The sequence below is a fragment of the Nyctereutes procyonoides genome, unplaced genomic scaffold (assembly GCF_905146905.1).
Source record: "Nyctereutes procyonoides isolate TBG_1078 unplaced genomic scaffold, NYPRO_anot_genome, whole genome shotgun sequence".
In the NCBI taxonomy this organism is placed as follows: domain Eukaryota; kingdom Metazoa; phylum Chordata; class Mammalia; order Carnivora; family Canidae; genus Nyctereutes; species Nyctereutes procyonoides.
In genome coordinates, this window is record NW_026575135.1 from 8,772,695 (window position 1) to 8,790,908 (window position 18,214).

The 18,214-nt window shown below is 38.1% G+C and overlaps 1 protein-coding gene across 1 annotated transcript in view; it reads right to left on the reverse strand.

Annotated features, from left to right (window-relative positions):
* Positions 1-18,214, reverse strand: part of MUSK (muscle associated receptor tyrosine kinase) — an 88,505-nt gene that overhangs the window by 41,286 nt on the left and 29,005 nt on the right. The window contains exons 6-7 of the mRNA XM_055302232.1: positions 7,711-7,740; positions 774-898 (exon numbers count right to left, since the gene is read on the reverse strand). Coding sequence (XP_055158207.1) covers positions 774-898; positions 7,711-7,740 — 155 coding nt within the window. The remainder of the gene's footprint in view (positions 1-773; positions 899-7,710; positions 7,741-18,214) is intronic.

Here is an 18,214-nt window from a genome sequence, read left to right on the forward strand (position 1 = left end):
CTTCCTGCCCCCATCTCCCCTCCAGCAACCCTCAGTTTGTTTCCTAAAGTTCACTGTCTCTTATGATATGCCTCCCTCTCAATTTTTATCTTATTTTATTTTTCCTTTCCTTTCCCTATGTTCATCTGTTTTGTTTCTTAAATTCCACATATGAGTGAAATAATAGGGTATTTGTCATTCTCTGACTGACTTAGTTTACTTGTTTTATTTGTTCCTGTATCCATAATGTCTAAAATATTGCCTGATACCTGGGAGATTCTCAGTACATATTTGTATAATGAGTAAATGAACATTTATATGTAAAGTGCTTAGAACAGAGCCTGGTACATAGTATCACTTAATATATGTTATTATTATCAGTATAAAAATGAATTAAAGGATATTAAACTGACAGTTACGGGTTCTAATTCTGGATTGTTTTTCATCAAAGTACCTCTAGTTACAGTGAACTAATTTTTATGCTGATGAGTTTTGTGAAAATTATTTTACCTGTGTGGGAAGGAATTTTTACCTCTTCACTTTTATATAAAAGCACAAAAATTTTTTTGATTTTTCTACTCTTCCTTTACGATACAAGGAAAGAGGCAAACCCATGGAGTATAATTTTTAGGTCAATGACTTCTAGGATGAAAATCCTGAAAGACTTTGAAAAATGGAGGTGCAGGTGGGATCAGTAACAGAGATCAAGGCAACTTCACAATTATGTGGTCTATTCCTGAAATTCCTCTCCAGTGAGTCTTCCCCAGACAAGTCCCCATACAGATGGCACTCACAGCATTTCCGTTTTCAATCCAGCTGATGGTGGGCACAGGGATGCCTGTTGCTGTACAGCGCAGGGTCACAAAGGAGCCAAATGTGACATTGTGGGATTCAGGAGCCCTCAGGATTCTGGCAAAAACTGTTAGGAAAACAGAAGCGGTGAGTGACTCCTAAAGGGAATGCTCAAACTGGAGTGGTCTTTTAAAAATGCAGATCAAATTGTGTTCTCCTGTGTAAAGTCCTTCCACGTTCCCTCTATATTAAGGTAAGACCAAATGCCATACTGTGGCTTCTAAGCCACTTAATGCTATAACTCTACGTTTCTCACCACTGTCCGCTACTCCAAGCTTCTTCCTTCTTTAGGAGCTTGTCTATGCTTTCCCTCGGCCTAGAGCACTCATCCCAGATCTTCATGTGGCACATTCATTGTATCATCCAGTCTCTGGTTAAGTGGAATTTCCTCAGAAAGGCCTTCCTTGACCACCCAACATAAGGTATAGCCTGCTCCCATTCACTTTTTCATCATCCTGTTTTATTGCCTTTACATATCTTACCACTATCAGAAGTTATTTTTTATTTGTCTATTGTCTGCCTCTCTCCCCCTCCGTAGATTGTGAGTTTTCAGCAACCAAAAACCTAGTCTGTTTTGTTCAGAAGAGTGCCTGACCAAAGTAATAGTATTTAATTGAATTAATTAAATAATTAATGAATGATTTATATCTTCAACTATATCACAGTGGGAGGACACACAAAATTTGTCAAATTTTTTAGAGAATGAAATGAGCACATTGTGCCAAAAAAGAAAGAAATATTTTAGGCCAAGTGTGAGCAGGAGAATAGATCATTAACATTCTATTCTGAGATTGAATTCCTACTGATTAATTAAGAGAACATCCGAGGAAGATACGATTTGACAACTGAATCCTTTTTGCAGATTCTAATTTTAGATTTGCAGGTTCAGATTAATTCAACTCCCAATTTTTTTGATATTGAGGACTGTAAGAGATGGAATCTAGAAGAGCATGTTAGAAATACAATGTTAGGCACAAAAGCCAGAAGAAAGGAAAAGCAAGGAAGGCTCCATCTTTAAGGGAACAGGTTGGTTAAAAAAGGCATCAAATGTTTAAAATACAGCTGAATCTGACCCCTGAAACAAAACTGAGACTGCTTTTAATAAATCCTGTAGTCTAATTCCCATCTGACAAAACATAGAGGTTAAGGAACATGTTAAGCAACGTTACAGGGATGCAACTCATTCAAATTCATAATATAGACAATTCAATAGGACAAATTATAATTTTCTCAATAAATAACTTGTATCGGGGGATAAAGAAAAAGAGAAATATTATAGAGTCAAAAAGACTTAAGAAGCATAACCTCATATGCAATGTGTGGATGTTATTTGGATTCTTACTCAATAGATCAGATGAAGAAAGATATTTTGAGGTAATTGGATTAAAACTGTGCAGTCCTGGTAGTAAATGGTACTAAGAAATTAGTGCTAATTGCGGATGGGTGGAATAATAAAAATGGTAATGCAATTTTATTTTTTTAAAAAAATCCCTACACTAAGGTACATATTGGTTGATTGAATCAATGTCTGGGATTTGCTTTAAAAGAAACCAACAGCAATAAAATAGCAGTAGAATCAACAAAACAAAATCAGTAGACTGTTGATCATTGTTGCTGGTGGGTAATGGGAACATGGGAGTTCACTATATTACTGTACCTACTTTTCTGTAAGATTGGAAATCTTACAATAACATTTTAAAATATTGCTGTGGAGCCTACCCCACAGCTCCGGAAAACATGTGATGAGACCTACACTTCTTCTGCCATTCAAATAGTATCAAGTTTTAGAAAACTCTGAAACTGAAGACAAGTAAGGCTCTGAGGAGGAACATTTGGCAGAGGCAGCAGTCCTAAAAGCCTCAGAAATATCGACCATAGTTTTAGATCAAAATTCTATGAGGGATAATCCTAAATTGAAATGAAATGTGGGGAAAATTTTCCCTACCAGGTGAGTTATAGAGCCTGAAAGATTTCACACAATGAGTGGCAGTAGCCATAGTGATCAGCAGAGTTGGCTGGAAAAGTGAGTGAGCCTGTGGGGTCTCATGGGGCACCTTGCTACGAGCACCCCATGCTTGGTTTAATTATCTGCTGTCTGTGTCTTGAACTTACTAGTGATTTTTGGATTAAAATCATTGTCATTTGCACCTGGCCCACAGGTTATGGAGCCAGTCCTGGTAGTCAGGGATAAACATGTCACCTTAAAAGAAGGAGTGAAGTCTGTACCTCTACTGAAGTTCCAGAAAAGCCGGACTCCAAGGTGAAATAGGAAATTAAAAAGTTGCATAATGAATGAGTCGGAAGGATCAAGTGTCAATCAAGATTAAGTGACAGGCTGTCCTCCCTGGAAATACTAAATTTCTCAAGACCAGCCAGCTTGGAGGCAGTGCACACTTCTTCCAGATGTACCGCAGTGACACACGGTGACCCATCTGACCACCCGATGGGAGATTTCTCCCAACTCAGTCCAAACTCACAGGTTGTGTACTCTTGACAACAGACTGGCTGGCATCCACTGCATTGTTAAGTCTAGTGGGTTAAGAGGGGAAAAAGGCCAGGAATAAAAGGGAAGCTGTTTTTTGCACATTCACATTCTTGCCAAAAGATAAAATAGAACTTTTCCCCTTTTTCCAGTATTGAAAGATGTCTTCCACCCTTCCTGCCAGTTTCCCCCATCCCACCCCCAAAGAAGGCATCCTAGCAAGGGTGCTCTCAGATATTTGCTCCTTTTCTAATGTTTTCTGACTATAATAGTAGAGACATAGATTGCACAACATATCTGAGTCCATGTTCATCATTTGGTTGAAATAGCTTTTTGGGATTGAGGCTATGCTGTGTGTCTTACATTTTTTGAGTGTGAAACTACTGTATTCATCATTTTGTGGATCGAATTACCTCTCAGATTCTGAAAAAAGCAGGATCCTTGAGAGATTGAGAGTGGGATTATCTCAATCCCATAGGTACTAGAAAAGTGTAACCAGCAGCTACTGCAGGTAACTCTGTACCCTTGAACCTGAATGAGAGCCGTCTGGCTAAAGAGCAAAATAAAAAGTTGGATAAGAATGAAATCTAGATACTTCTGCTTTAATTTATAGAAACAAAAGTTTTCACTTGGGGACTGTAAATTCTTCCTGGAAATGCAGTAATAAGGGAGGATTTATTTTGTTCTAATTTACAGCTTTTTTTTTTTTTTACTTTTGGCTGGTATTATATTATTTAGAATATCATTTGGGCTCACTGCAAACTTTTGATGATCTATATTGCACAACACAGCTAAGCATAATGTGAGATGGTAAATAAGATAGAGTCAACATGGCCTTGTAGTGAATTTACTTAATATAATGCTCTGTCCCATATCAGAACCTTCTAGGGGGTCCAGTGGGGCACAGGATGGTACATAAAAGAGCAGGATTGGCATTTTCAGTGGCTTCATGAAGGTGTGATGGTGCTGATAAACTTCAGGTCTCCTCCTCCAAAAGAGCAGATAGATATACCCTTCGCTGAGCCAGGGTATATTTCATTGTGTGTTGAGAAAAACACCTTTTGAAAAAAACAACTTTGTTTTCCTGAGTTGCTGCCTCAGCATTCTAAAGTATGATAAACCTACCACACCCAGAATCTAGACATTTAGATAGGGACTTGAGTTTCAGATGTCCGTCCTAAATCCCCACTTTGCTTTTCCTGGGCACCTTTTAAAATAATCACTTAGAGGGAAGCCCTAAAAAAGTGAGTATCTTCTGTCCCAATAATCTTGTAAGTATAGCTTCTTGCTGTCCCATTCTCTTCTCTGTGACCTGGGTCAGAGGACTGCCCTTTCCTGGGCTCACAGGATGTTCCTGAGACCCTGGCTTCTGGGATTTGTAAATAATAAATCTTGTGATTCCATTTCCTTTATGTGGGTGTGTTGAAACTATGCCTTCAATCACAGTGAACCCATGGGTTTCACTTCCCCAAAGTTGGAGCTGGGATGCTGAGGGAGCTCCTTGCTGACCCCATGTGGGTAGCTTGTGTCCCCTCAGTGCTCTTTATTCAACTAACCAGCTCCCGCTTCTCCACATGCATTGTTAAGTCTAGTGGCTTAAGAGGGGAAAGAGGCCAGGAATAAAAGGGAAGCTGTTTTTTGCGCACCCACATTCTTGCCAAAAGATAAAATAGAACTTGTCCCCTTTTTTCAGTATTGAAAGATGTCTTCCACCCTTCCTGCCAGTTTCCCCCTCCCCACCCCCGAAGAAGGTTACAGATGTCTCCTTATCAAAATGTTTCTCAACACAGTCCCTTACCCTTGTTTGTGTTTCTTCGTAGCACTTATCACCAGGTCATAACTATTGACTTGTTTGTTTGTTGGCAGTCTCCTCCTCTGGAATGTAAGCACCATAAGGGCAGAGCTTGCTTTGTTCACTAACACAGGCCGATTGATAAGTAGATAGACTCTGCATGGTACCTGGCAGCCATTCAATAAATATTTGTTGAATCAATGAATGAATCAATGAATGAATGAGTGACTCTTCTGCTTGGTGAGATTGGAGAAAGGGACTTGTCTGTTATGAGTATCACAGCTCCCATGGGACCATCAGTCTCCCAGCTACCCTCAAACAAGAAGGGTATGGGGTTAAGGTGCAGTAAGCATCCCAGCTCAGGGCTTCTCTGTCTTACAACTTAGGGTGAAAGGTTAAAGAGCGGGGAGGGGCTGAGAAGGATGAGGAAACAGATGTTAGTCTAATTCTTGGATGGAAAAGTAGAAAGTTTTATTTTTCAATCCAGCTTTATCAGCAATAAAACTGATATTTTTATACCCATCTGTATTTGTTACTAGCTTCAAGCAGAAGAGGTGAAGGAGGGATGGAAAAATTCCACCATATTTATCAAACGTTGAAAACAGTAAGGCCAGTTGCAATAAAAAATGAATGCTAGACTGACTTTCATGGATAATAATGCACTGGTAATAATAAACTTAGATGTCATGCAGTAATACACTCCCATTATTTTGGTGGTAGCCCCAAACTGACAATGCATTCTAGGTCATCCATTTTAAAAGTAATGTGGTATATTTCATATCAAGCAAAATATCCACTGAATATCCCTATCTTGCATTTTATTTGCATCCAAAAACAGTATAAAAGTGTTTTTGTTACATAAACTAGTTGCTTAATAGAAGAGGTACAGCATTACTTAGTAATTTAGAGGATGTTTACAACTGTTTTGGTATGGATTTTTTTTTAAGAAAAAACACGGTGCAACTCTTCTTTCTATAGTCTTATCCATTATTCTCCAATTTGCTGTAAGCCCTATCCCACTCGCTTTCCTGTGGGGGCAAGCAAATTACTGTTCATTGGCATCATGGGAAATAGACATAGGCGATCTGTTTATCCCTGGATTTTCTGTTGTGGTATTCATTCATGAGTTTGGGGCTTTAATTTCTTGTGGGTATATCTACAGCACTAACTGCAGATTGAGAATCATACTTTCAAAACTGGGCGTAAGCAGCCAGTGATTCCAAAATCCTATATAAAAACATAACCATATTATGTTCTCATTCTCATTCATCCCTCCCTCCTTCCCTTTCTCTTTCCATTTTCCAAAGCACTTTCAGATACATAATAAATCTTATTACTGATTGTCATCTTAAGGCATAATTTGAATTTGTAATAGGGAGATAGAGCTATTACTCAGTCTGAAATTGCCCTGATGGTGCAATGGAAAGCCTAGGGCAGGGGACCCAAATGAAGTCTCGAAATGCACAAGCAGTTTGGCTTGAGATGAATTGCCTCTCCTTTCTTGGTAGGACCAGAGGAATACTTAAATCCCTTATAAATTCTGTTCCTGAGCAATTATTTCAAAGGACACAATGAGCTCACATGGATTTTATTTTCTGTCATTTTTTCCCTTTCTTCATTTAATTCTAGTGTGCCTTAAGGAGATTTTTTTAAGGTTACTTGATTCTAACCAGCAGTGACTGCTGGAAATGAAGTGAAAGCAAATAAAAACAAAAAACAAAAGAAAAAAAAAAGAATCACACAGGAGCAGGTGAAATGATTTTATCTAAGTTTGATTGTATACAGCCTGATGTTTGGAAATAGAAAAGCATTTCAAATACCTTATTTGAGATCCTAAGGAGGTGCTGTTTCAATTACTGTCAGCCTAAAGTTTATTTCTAGAGCCAAATGGTATCATATGAGAATTTGTGAATCTTATCCAAAATACATAAAAGTTTAGGTTAGAACAACACAAAGCTTGAATCTTAATCAGGATAGAAGGTGCTCACTTGGAAGAAAAATTCTTATTCTACAAAGTAGAGTTTTTCCCCCCAAACAAATCCATCTACTTTCTTCTAAACATATTCCACTAAATAGATGTATGTATCTATGGACAATTAAAATTAATTTAAATATGATTGATTTGGTTTGGTTTCAAGCAGTTTCATAATACTTGTCTTCTTGGAATAATAACAATAAAAACCTAAGCTGGCATCTTGACATTTTTACATTTCTCCAAAACTTGTAACACCTTCCCTTCCCACTACGTCCCCTTCCGCCAAAAAGGCTTTCAGTCAAAAGGTAACTTTCTGTTACAACCAGTGTGAGATTTATAGTCTCAAGCTGATTTATGTCATTTTGTTTGCATTTTCAGAGTTTACTTAATAAAAGTAAGTGGTCAATAAATATATTATAAAATAAAGCAGCCTATCTAATAACACTCAGTCAAATGCTGACAATATTCCTGGTCCATCATTTGTTATTTCCTAAATAAATAAAATAAAAATAAAATAAAATAAAATAAAATATAAAATAGGCACCTAGAATTGTCTATAAGGTCAGCAAAAAATAAACAATTGAATAGAACCATATATTTAAAAAGAAGGGCAGAAAGAAAAAAAAATACCTTTAGTATCTTGTTCAGGTTCACTTTCTTCTATTAATAGAAACAAGACAAAACAAACACACACAACAAACATACAAACAAAAACAACACATCATGAAAAGGGAAAATCTTTGACCACAGAAACATCAGTTGCACAACAAGATTAATTAGAATCTGCTTGTTTCTTATTTCAATAAGAAACAAGTGCAATCAAGGGAAATTCCTGATCTTTTCAAGCAAACTATTAAATGACATAAAATTTCAAATGACTACTTTTAGTCGGGCAGTACGACACAGATAATCAACTACAGCATACCCAACAGCATAGCTCATTCATGCATTTTTATTTGAATGTTGACAATCACCCTTTCTTTCAAGGCAACAGGCTGCCTACTATTCTGATAAATTGTGTTTTCCCTTTGTTAGCATGGCTTCTCCTTTTACAAGGTCCTGCTGTGAAGTCAGTGAGGTTGACTCTGGGATCTCAACTATCATTTCTATGGCAATAGACTCATGTTGTGGTAAACAGAGGATTAGGGGGTTTCTGCAGAACAGAGCCTACCACCAACAGAGATTCTCTCCTCTGTACCCACTCCCGAAGGCTGCTCCCAGAGCAGAGAGGAGCAAATCACTATCTTGCAGGAAACTACCAGTGAAGCAGGCTCCAAAGAAAAATGTAAAAATGTCTATGCGGTGTGTGCAGAATCGAGAATTTGTGATTTTTTTTTAAATCCTAGAAAAGAGACAACCATCAAATTGATTGTTCCAAAATGTTTAATATAATAACTATATCAGATGTAGATCCCACATGGAGCTCTGTTTCTCTTTCCTGAAAGTTTGTTTATGTCAATTTAGACCTTTCTTCAAATTAGTGACAAGCTGACTGCAGCATTTGTTTATAAGTATAAAATAGCGATGCTATTTTAACGACTTTGAATGCTAAGGATGTATTTGCATAGTTCTTCCCAGGTTATGGATATTTGCACACATTATCTCCTTTAACCCTGATCATATCCCTGTGATTAACATAACTGATATCATTCAGCCCATTCTCCAGACGAGGAATCTGAGATTCAGAGCCTTGCTGCAGGGTCAGAGCCAGAAATGCCCCTCCAGACATCAATTCTCCCTTCTAAGGTGCTTCATAGTAAGAAACCCTCATTTTTGCACTTAATACTCAACCCTCTTAAATGTAAGCGAACTTATAATTTCCCTTTTAAATTGTACTGACTAAATGTTCCCTATCTCCACCAACCAAGTCCGTGGCACATTCCTGTTTTATTTTTTGAAGGTCAAAGACTACATGAAAGTTGTTACATTTGAATACATGTATGGTTAAAAGGAGAGTTAGAAATGTACCTACACAAAGAAAATCATTTTTTACAACACCCCCAACAGTGCCTGGTATTTTTCATACTGAAAACTGGTCATGTGGACACTTGAAACTGCCGAGTTCCCCGGTTTCCAACACAGACATTAATCAGGAAAAATAACACGGAGGTCCATGTTTGGACCAGATTAGCCCAAATGAAAAATTGCATTTGGACGCCTTTAGGCTGGGCATGTTTTCCTAGCTCCCTAACGCAGTTGTACTTATTTCCAGATCTTACTATTTTTGTTTTCCATTAGCCAAGTAACTATCTATGAGTGACTGAGATGGGAATGGGACTCCTATGGGAATATTAAGTGTCTTCATTCCCTGGCTGCTGTTGTTGCCCCAATTTTTTCCACCCAAGTTAAAAGACCTCCGTACATTTTGAGAATCCTATTTCTTCGTTTTTTTAAAAAAATTATAATTTTTGTTTTTTCTCTTACAATATTCTTTTTTTTGGGTTCTGGAGCAAGTACAGGTACATTCTGAGTCTCCTTTTACTTTTGCTCCAGTGGTCTTTGACTGGACCACCCTTGAGAGTGTACCATGAAGACCGTGCTGACTTCCCTTTGCTACCTTTCACTTTGTACCTATTGTTATTACTGCTGTTCATTTTGCTTGATTTCTTTGGAATTGGGAGCAATGTGAAGTTTTGAAAGAATGCACCCATTTCCTCCACTGCAGATCTACAGAACCGACTCAAGAGATGAGAGATTGTCCAAGATCTGCCATTTTCCTAGGAGGAGGCCTCAAAGTTCTACCAGAAATTATATCTTCATATAGAGACTCTCAAAGTTTCTTTGCTAGGCACAAGTGCAGATATACAGCTCTGTACATATGTATTTACAGATGCTTATAGATTTATACACATGTATACCACATACACACACAGTTAAGATTACTTTAAATTAGAAAAAATGATGCAAGAATAATCTGTAAAACCTATTTAAACTTGAGTACACCCATTCGGTGTATTAGATTATTGGTCATTCTGAGTCAGTCTGTAGTTCTAGTTTTTTTCCACGTATCCTGCTTGCTTAGCCTATGATCCCTCTTGACTTCCGAACTTACTGTTTTACCACCTATCAACTTTTAAATATTTGGCTCTATGGTCTTTATTCCCATTTAATTGCTCTATGTGTTATGCATCAGTCTTATCTTCCAAACTGATGGGTAATCTCTGTTGGGGGGGTGGAGGCAGGGAGCAGTATAGCATATTTACTTTTGTTATGTTTCCTTTAACCCCTAAAGTTTGGCACAGTCTCTTATAGAAAAAAGAAGATACTTCAAAAAGGAGTTGGGTAGCAATTCATTTTCCTTTTCTACTGTCCTGGAATTGCTCAATAAGACATTTAAAAGAGATAATCTCTGTTGGAGTAATCTGAGATATAATCAACATCCGAGTTAAATGGTATCTGTATCGTTTTCTTGAATACTTTGATTTATGGGGAACTCAGTACTATCATAGCAACCTATTTAAAATACTGTTTAAAAAAAGGAATATATTTTAAATCAAACCAAAATCAGTCTCCTTATAATTACTACCCATAAAGCTTAGTTTCTACTCCTAACCACTGGACAAAAAAAAGAAGGCCTTCAAATATTTTCATTTTTCTAAGCTTGCTATAGCCCCAGTTTACCATGCTGATTGCTCACTTTTGAACTTTCTTACCTTCTTATCTTAATTTACCCCAGAACTAAAACTGACACACACATAGAGAGTCTCACAAAGTCACAGGATAGTAAGACTCTAATATTCTACTTCTATGACTAGAAATTTGCATACATTTTTATGTGCATTTATATAAAAATACAGTGAGGTCATATTCCATTGAGAATCATGAACACCTACCACTTGTTTTTATACTTGCTCTTCAATTTTGAATATGAGTGTTTGTGTGTGTGTGTGAGAATATGCTTTGATTCTAAGAAAGATAAATTAAGTTTTTCCTACTCAATTCACTGTATTAGTTGATTGGAGAAGAAATTTGGAGGGGGAAATGTATCATATAGGAAGAGGGAAAGCCATCAAAGTCCCTGGCTGAAATGAACTTATTTAGGAAGATCGTGTAGGTCACGTAGATTTTGTGGAGAGAAAGAAACAGACTAGAAGAGAAAACAGGCATAACTGTGGGATCTCTCCCATTCTTCAGACTGCAAGAGTTAGGAGAGCCAAGAAGATAACAGAGATCTGGCCACCTAGGCCAAAGTCTCAATGGAAGCTGTTCTTGCACATTCTTGCTCTTTGTAGGTTGGCATTGTTTATAATTTTCTTTGTAGGCAAAACCTTAAAGAAATCTCTGATCATCTGGTACTGTCAGGACACCATTCTAGGACTTTTTCATTTTTAAATGATTTGCACAAAGCAGTTAATATAGCAACTAACACATAGCTAGAAAGGACTGGAGGCTAATTTTGAAGCCAGATCTTCTAGCTCTTTCTTTCTTTCATTTATTTTTTTTTTTCAGAGCTATTTCTAGCCATGGTATCTTCCTGACTGATGAAAGCTGTTTCTCCAACTGCCTTTGAAGAGAGAGGGTTTATTTTATTTTTAAATTTCAGTCTGCCTTAGCAAGCTACATTCCAGATATTGATCGTGCTGAGTACCCCTTTTGTAGGTGTTGAAAGCGTACTTAAGTCCATTCCTCACTTATCTGAGAAGAGAGGCACCATTCTGTAGAAAGAGAAGTCCATTGTTCAGAGCTTATTATTAAAACATGGGTGCTAGATTATTTGAATCCATTCTTAAATAGGCTACATTTGTCTCATCTAGCATTGTATTTTAAGAGTTATTGCATTGAATAAATAAAATCTTTTTTAAAAAAAGGGATGCCTCGGTGGCTCAGCGGTTGAGCGCCTGCCTTTGGCTCAGGTCGTGATCCCAGGGTCCTGGGACCGAGTCCCGCATCAGGCTCCCTGCAGGGAGCCTGCTTCTCCCTCTGCCTGTGTCTCTGCTTCTCTCTGTGTCTCTCATGAATAAATAAATAAAATTTTCAAAAAATACTAATGCGTTGGAGATGCCTAGTAGAAGATAAGCACCACAGGCAGCAAAAAAGAGTCATTTTAGTTGTTTTATTATTTACTTGAAAAGAATTGGCTTAGAGGATTGTTGAAAAGTAATCATACTGAGACTCTGTGGTACTCTGTTTCTGAATACATTCTCCTTTTGTTTTCCAATCATTAGAAGAGCATGTGACGGGATCCCTGGGTGGCGCAGCGGTTTGGCGCCTGCCTTTGGCCCAGGGCGCGATCCTGTAGACCGGGATCGAATCCCACGTCGGGCTCCCGGTGCATGGAGCCTGCTTCTCTCTCTGCCTGTGTCTCTGCCTCTCTCTCTCTCTCTCTCTGTGTGTGTGTGTGGGTGTGTGTGACTATCATAAATAAATAAAAATTTAAAAAAAAGAAGAGCATGTGACAATAATAATAATAAACTTAAGTAAATACCTGGATTTTCTTTGCTGACTTCTTGGTAGCTAAAGCAAAGAAACCCGACCCTGGTGTGCTGCCACTGTTTACATTTCTGCTTCCTTTGAAGCAGAGCAATGCATGAGGTTTATCCACTGTGGCTCCATCTCTGAAGGAATCAGAATGCAAGCTCCTTTAGAAAATATACACAGCACCCTCACAAACAGCCTTCCTTCGCATCTTCAAAGTAAGGCTGGCCTGGCTCCGTGTCATCACGATTCTCTAAAGTGGCTTGGGCTGGGAACGTTTCTGTGGCCTTTGAGATAATAACATTTTCCTAGCTTGTAAATATGGATGGTGAATAATGACTACGAGCAAGAAGTGTTTATCAAGTAAATCAGATAAGAGCCACACAAAGTTAACTTGGTTTTAGTTCAGTACTAGATGTAGAGAGAACAACGATTAAGAATATTTTTGTTGAAAAAAAAAAGAATATTTTTGTTGAAATGATTCTGAAAATGTATTAGAAGTTTAAACATAAGCCAATGAAGCAATTGGACTTCAGTTGTGATTCATGTTTTTCCTTCTTTAAAACAGTGTATATTTTGGTTTTAATGGGAAGAGATGTGAAGCTGCTTAATTGCCAGGACAGAAGCCTTTTTTGGCTTACCTTTTTGAAGGTTTTAATTTTGAGATAACTTTAGGGTTCCAGAAGAGTTGCAAAAATAATCTAGAGGGTCTCCAAGTATCCTTCACCCAAGTTCCTCTAATGCTAACATATTATATAAATATAGTACATTTATCAAGATCTTAATTTACTTTTAAATAACATTTTGGACCTAATCTCATGAAAATAAAGATACTTGAGCTGTGACAGCAATCAAAGAAAGTAAGGTTTATGAAAAATAAGAATTTATTTATTTTTAAAGATTTTATTTATTTATTCATGAGAGACACACACAGAGAGAGGTAGCAACATAGGCAGAGGGAGAAGCAGGCTCCCTGCGGGGAGCCCAGTGTGGGACCCTGGGATCACGACCTGAGCCAAAGACAGATGCTTAACCACTGACCCACCCAGGTGCCCCAAGAATATTTTTAGTTTTAAAAATATTATTATTGTTATTTTAGCTCACCAGAAATTTTAGCTGGAAAAAGAAACAGGAGCCATAACCTTAGGCATAAGTGGCACCATAGTACCCTGATTGTCTCAAGTGGCTTGGCTTGAGAACATGGCTGTAATCTTTGAGATGGAGTTCCAGATGCCCAGATAGGACCACAGGACTCCAAACTGTAAGTCCCCATGTGAACGAGATGACATTTGAAAACTATGTCTAAGAAAGAATACCACATGTTATAATCTCAGTGTTAGTCTGTGAGTCAAATTGCAGCCCATTCTGTTTTTTTTTATTTTATTTATTTTATTTTTTATTTTATTTGTTTATGATAGTCACACAGAGAGCGAGAGAGAGAGGCAGAGACACAGGCAGAGGGAGAAGCAGGCTCCATGCACTGGGAGCCCGACGTGGGATTCGATCCCGGGTCTCCAGGATCGCGCCCTGGGCCAAAGGCAGGCGCCAAACCGCTGCGCCACCCAGGGATCCCAGGCACTAGATTTTTAAAGCAATTTCTCACTTATGATTTACCTTAACGCAGTGAGTGATGGAATGATTGACATTTTCAACAAGATTTTTAGGCAAAGGGCTATTTCTGTAGTGAGTAAAATATGTAGTAAGTTCAGGATGTGCACTAAGGTTGGTTTGATTTCCTATTGTGTATACCATATTTTTTGTACAGGTTGACTCTAAATAGCCCCCTTCCAGTTTGCCAGTAAAGGCACATCTTCATACAGCTTCTTAGATCAGCTTTCTCCCCCACTGACTTGTGCCAGTGGGGCCAAACCAAAGTTATAATCTCTAACAAGTACCAAGCATGCAGGTATAAAGCATTGTTGATTGAGGATAGATTTATGTTCTTTGGAAACAAGAGGAGCAGTTGGTAATGTTGACATTCTATTTATGAAATCCGAGAGCCTTAACCAACGCTATTCTCTTGGGTAGAATGTAAATAATGTAAACAACAGGCAACAACAACCAGTCTTTATCAAGGAGCCTCCATGTAGACACGGTATATATGCAGTCTTAGTCCATTTCAAAAAATCTACGCTCTAAGTAGTACCACCCCCATTTCACAATGAGGAAATAACTTGCAAAGGTTGAGTTAAAATATCCGACCTTACATAACTAGCAAGTGGCAGGGTCAGGATTAGCACCCAGATCTATTTGATGCTAAAGCATGTGAGCTCTGCAGCGTGCTGGCCTATGAAACATAAACACAGAGAAAGGGAAAACTCAAGAACGGGGTAATGGAAGATGTCCTGGCCTGGGAACTGAGAATTCTGAGCTCCTTGCTAACTTGGACAAAGCGCCGCCTTTTCTAGTCTCAAATTTCCTGTTCTGTAGAATGACGGATAGAATTGCGATTTCAGATTGAAAACCTATGATTACTCTTCTGATGGAACCAAAGTTAACAAAAATCAACTCTCTTTTAAAGAAACATATACGTTTTTTTGCCATTGAACTCGATTGCTTCTACCTCAAAGATAAAGATGACACACGGAATAAAGAGCTGTGATTCTCTCTCTGTAAGTGTTTTTAAATCATTGCTTCTGCTGCACAGACATTACGTTAGTCCTAGAACTAATACTGGTAACTGTTATCTGAATGACTGTACAGTCCTGTAAGAGCTTTAAATATGTTATCTTCGTTTATCCTTTTAATTTTTAAAAAAGTTTTTTTAAAGATTTTTTTTATTTATTCATGAAAGACACACACGGGGGGGGGGGGGCAGAGACATAGGCAGAGGGAGAAGCAGGCCCCATGCAGGGAGCCTGATGTGGGACTTGATCCCAGGACTCCAGGATCACTCCCTGAGCCCAAGGCAGATGCTCAACCACTGAGCCACGCAGGCGTCCCAGTTTATCCTTTTTTAATTTTTTTTAAAAAAGATTTGATTTATTTATTCATGAGAGACACAGAGTGTGTGCAAGAGAGGCAGAGACACAGGCAGGGGGAGAAGCAGGCTCCATTGCAGGGAGCCCGACATGGGATTCAATCCCGGGGACTCCAGGATCACAACCTGGGCTGAAGGCGGTGCTAAACCGCTGAGCTACCCAGGCTGCCCCAGTTTACCCAGTTTATCCTTTTTATAAGAGATGAGATGCAGAGCATTATTAACCTCATTGTACAGGTGGGGAAACTGAGGCACAAAGAGACTAAGTGACCTACCTGACATTACGCAAGTGGTAGAGCCAGGATCTGAACTCAGGAGTTTACTCTAGACTCAGGAGCCCATGTTATTAGCCAGTACGTTAAGTTCCCTCTAAAAATCATGCCTTGCCTAGTTTATCATTCATGGCAGTGAACATACTAATTACAATTTGAAAGTCATATTTTTGATTCCTGAAAGGAATAATTTAAGTAATAGCATTTGAATTCCATATTGCCACAGAAGTCTAATAGCTTTCGATTATATCCTTACATGATTCAAAGTTGTTATATTTTGAAATCAAGGCCAACGAAGGGATGGTGTTCCATCCTGCACAGTGTAAGAGGAGTCTCTGTGAATCAATGCATTTTTTTTTAATCAATGCATTAAAGAGAAAGGATGTTTCCTTTTTTGTGTATGTATGCTCGAACTGGTGCATCTCATTTTAATACCTAAAAAATGAAAATCAAAGCTTACTCTAATTAGAGTATGCATATTTTGGGTCACAGTAACTTTTCACTTCAAATAATATAATGTCCACATTATTTATATTAAACAATTTAAGACAAATCTTTGAGGCGTAGCTTTTTTCTTTAAACCTGCAATTGAAGAGGGCATACCTGTTTTTTAACTTGAGGTAGTTATATTTTGGGGGCAATAATCATTATATATCTTTTTCTTTCCTTAGACAACTTTAGTGACAACTCTTCAACTAAAGGACCACTGTACCATTGTTTCTTGAAGGCGCTATGGAACTTTTTAGATGGGAATGCAACATAATAGCCCTTAAAGTTGAAATCAGTGGATAGAACTCTTCTTTTAGAGCATGCACCTTATTAATCATGCAGGTTTAACCCCCCCCCCCATAGCTCCCAGGGATACCAAAGGCTTATGCCTTTTTCTTTGGTTTGGTTTTTAGATACACAATGTACTCATAACAGCAAATCAAACCTGTTAGTGGCATCAAGCAAGTAGAATTGATGCCGGGAACAGGACCACCGCAAATTTTATTAAAACTGCAATCACTGAGAGCACAGCACACGTTGGGTTTTAAATACCTCTCTCTGTGGCATTTGTCATATTAAGAGCTGTGGCATAAACAAAGGAAAAAGCAAATCAAATGTTGTGTAAACATTATATGATCGCTTCCACTTTTCTAGATGCAATAAGGAAATCTAATCTCTAGGAAAGAGGGCAGCCAGAAGTCTAACAGTTTTGAAAACAGGGCTGATCTCTTATAGTTAGATCTATTGGTATTTGCCTCTGGGACATTGTGTGTGTGTGTTTATGTATGTAAATATGTTTATGTGTATATATACATATATAATGTATATATATATATATATAATGTGTGTATATATATGTGTGTATATATAATAATTTGTTTTTATCTTTGGGGATTCAATTGTTGTCTGATATACTGCATATATCTATAAAAAATCTTCCAGAAAAAGGTTTTGATCGACCAAGTCAGCCCTAAGGATACATGGAAAAGCCTTTCAGACTGCAGAGAAACAGACTGACAACACTCAAGGGCCTTGACAAGTCATAGAAGCTCATGCACTGAGGCCACTTACATTCACCAGGTGGCTCACCTTCCCTCCTCACTCCCCAAAATGCCTCTCTCAAAAGGCCCGAGACAGGGTTCTGCTTTTTTGAGGCCTCCTGCAAATGAGGTATTGTTTAAATATTTGGGAAGCCTACAATAACCTTCTACCTCAAAGGGTTCTTGTTCTGCTTCAAGGGCTCTCATCTACAGCTTTGCCCTGGTGCTAAGCCACCTCTTCCCACTAGTGATTGCTGACAGAGAACCCTCCCCTGGTTCCAGCTCTTCTTCTGTCTAATCTTTTCCTCCATGGTTTAAACTTCCAAGGGTAAAGAAGGTAATAACAGAAAATGCACTGGACAGGGAACCCAGTACATTCCAATGTGCATCTATTTTGAATGGAGTTTCAAGTATTCTACACTCAACCAGTTTCTATATACAAAGCAGAATTTGTCTGAATGTGAAATTCACAGAATGTAATAAAATTGACACTCAGTTCCAAATATATCGATCATTTCATAATAGTTAAGTCAAAGAGTGTAAGGGAAATATGTAAGGATGTAAGAAAATGAGATATTTGTAATTTTTAAAGTAGATCTTTCCCAAAGATTAAAAAACTCAACAATGACCTCTCCACTCCAGCTATAAAAAAAAAGAATTACATTATATATATCATATTAAAAGTCTTCAGTTTCTGTGGTGTAGTGTTTTTCAACATGTTTTTTTTAAAGATTTATTTATTTATTCATGAGAGACACACACACAGAGAGAGAGAGAGAGGTAGAGACACAGGCAGAAGGAGAAGCAGGCTCCATGCAGGGAGCCCGATGTGGGACTCGATTCTGGGTCTCCAGGATCACGCCCTGGGCTGAAGGCAGGCGTTAAATCACTGAACCACCCAGGGATTCCTCATATGATTTTTTAAAGGGAGAATATCC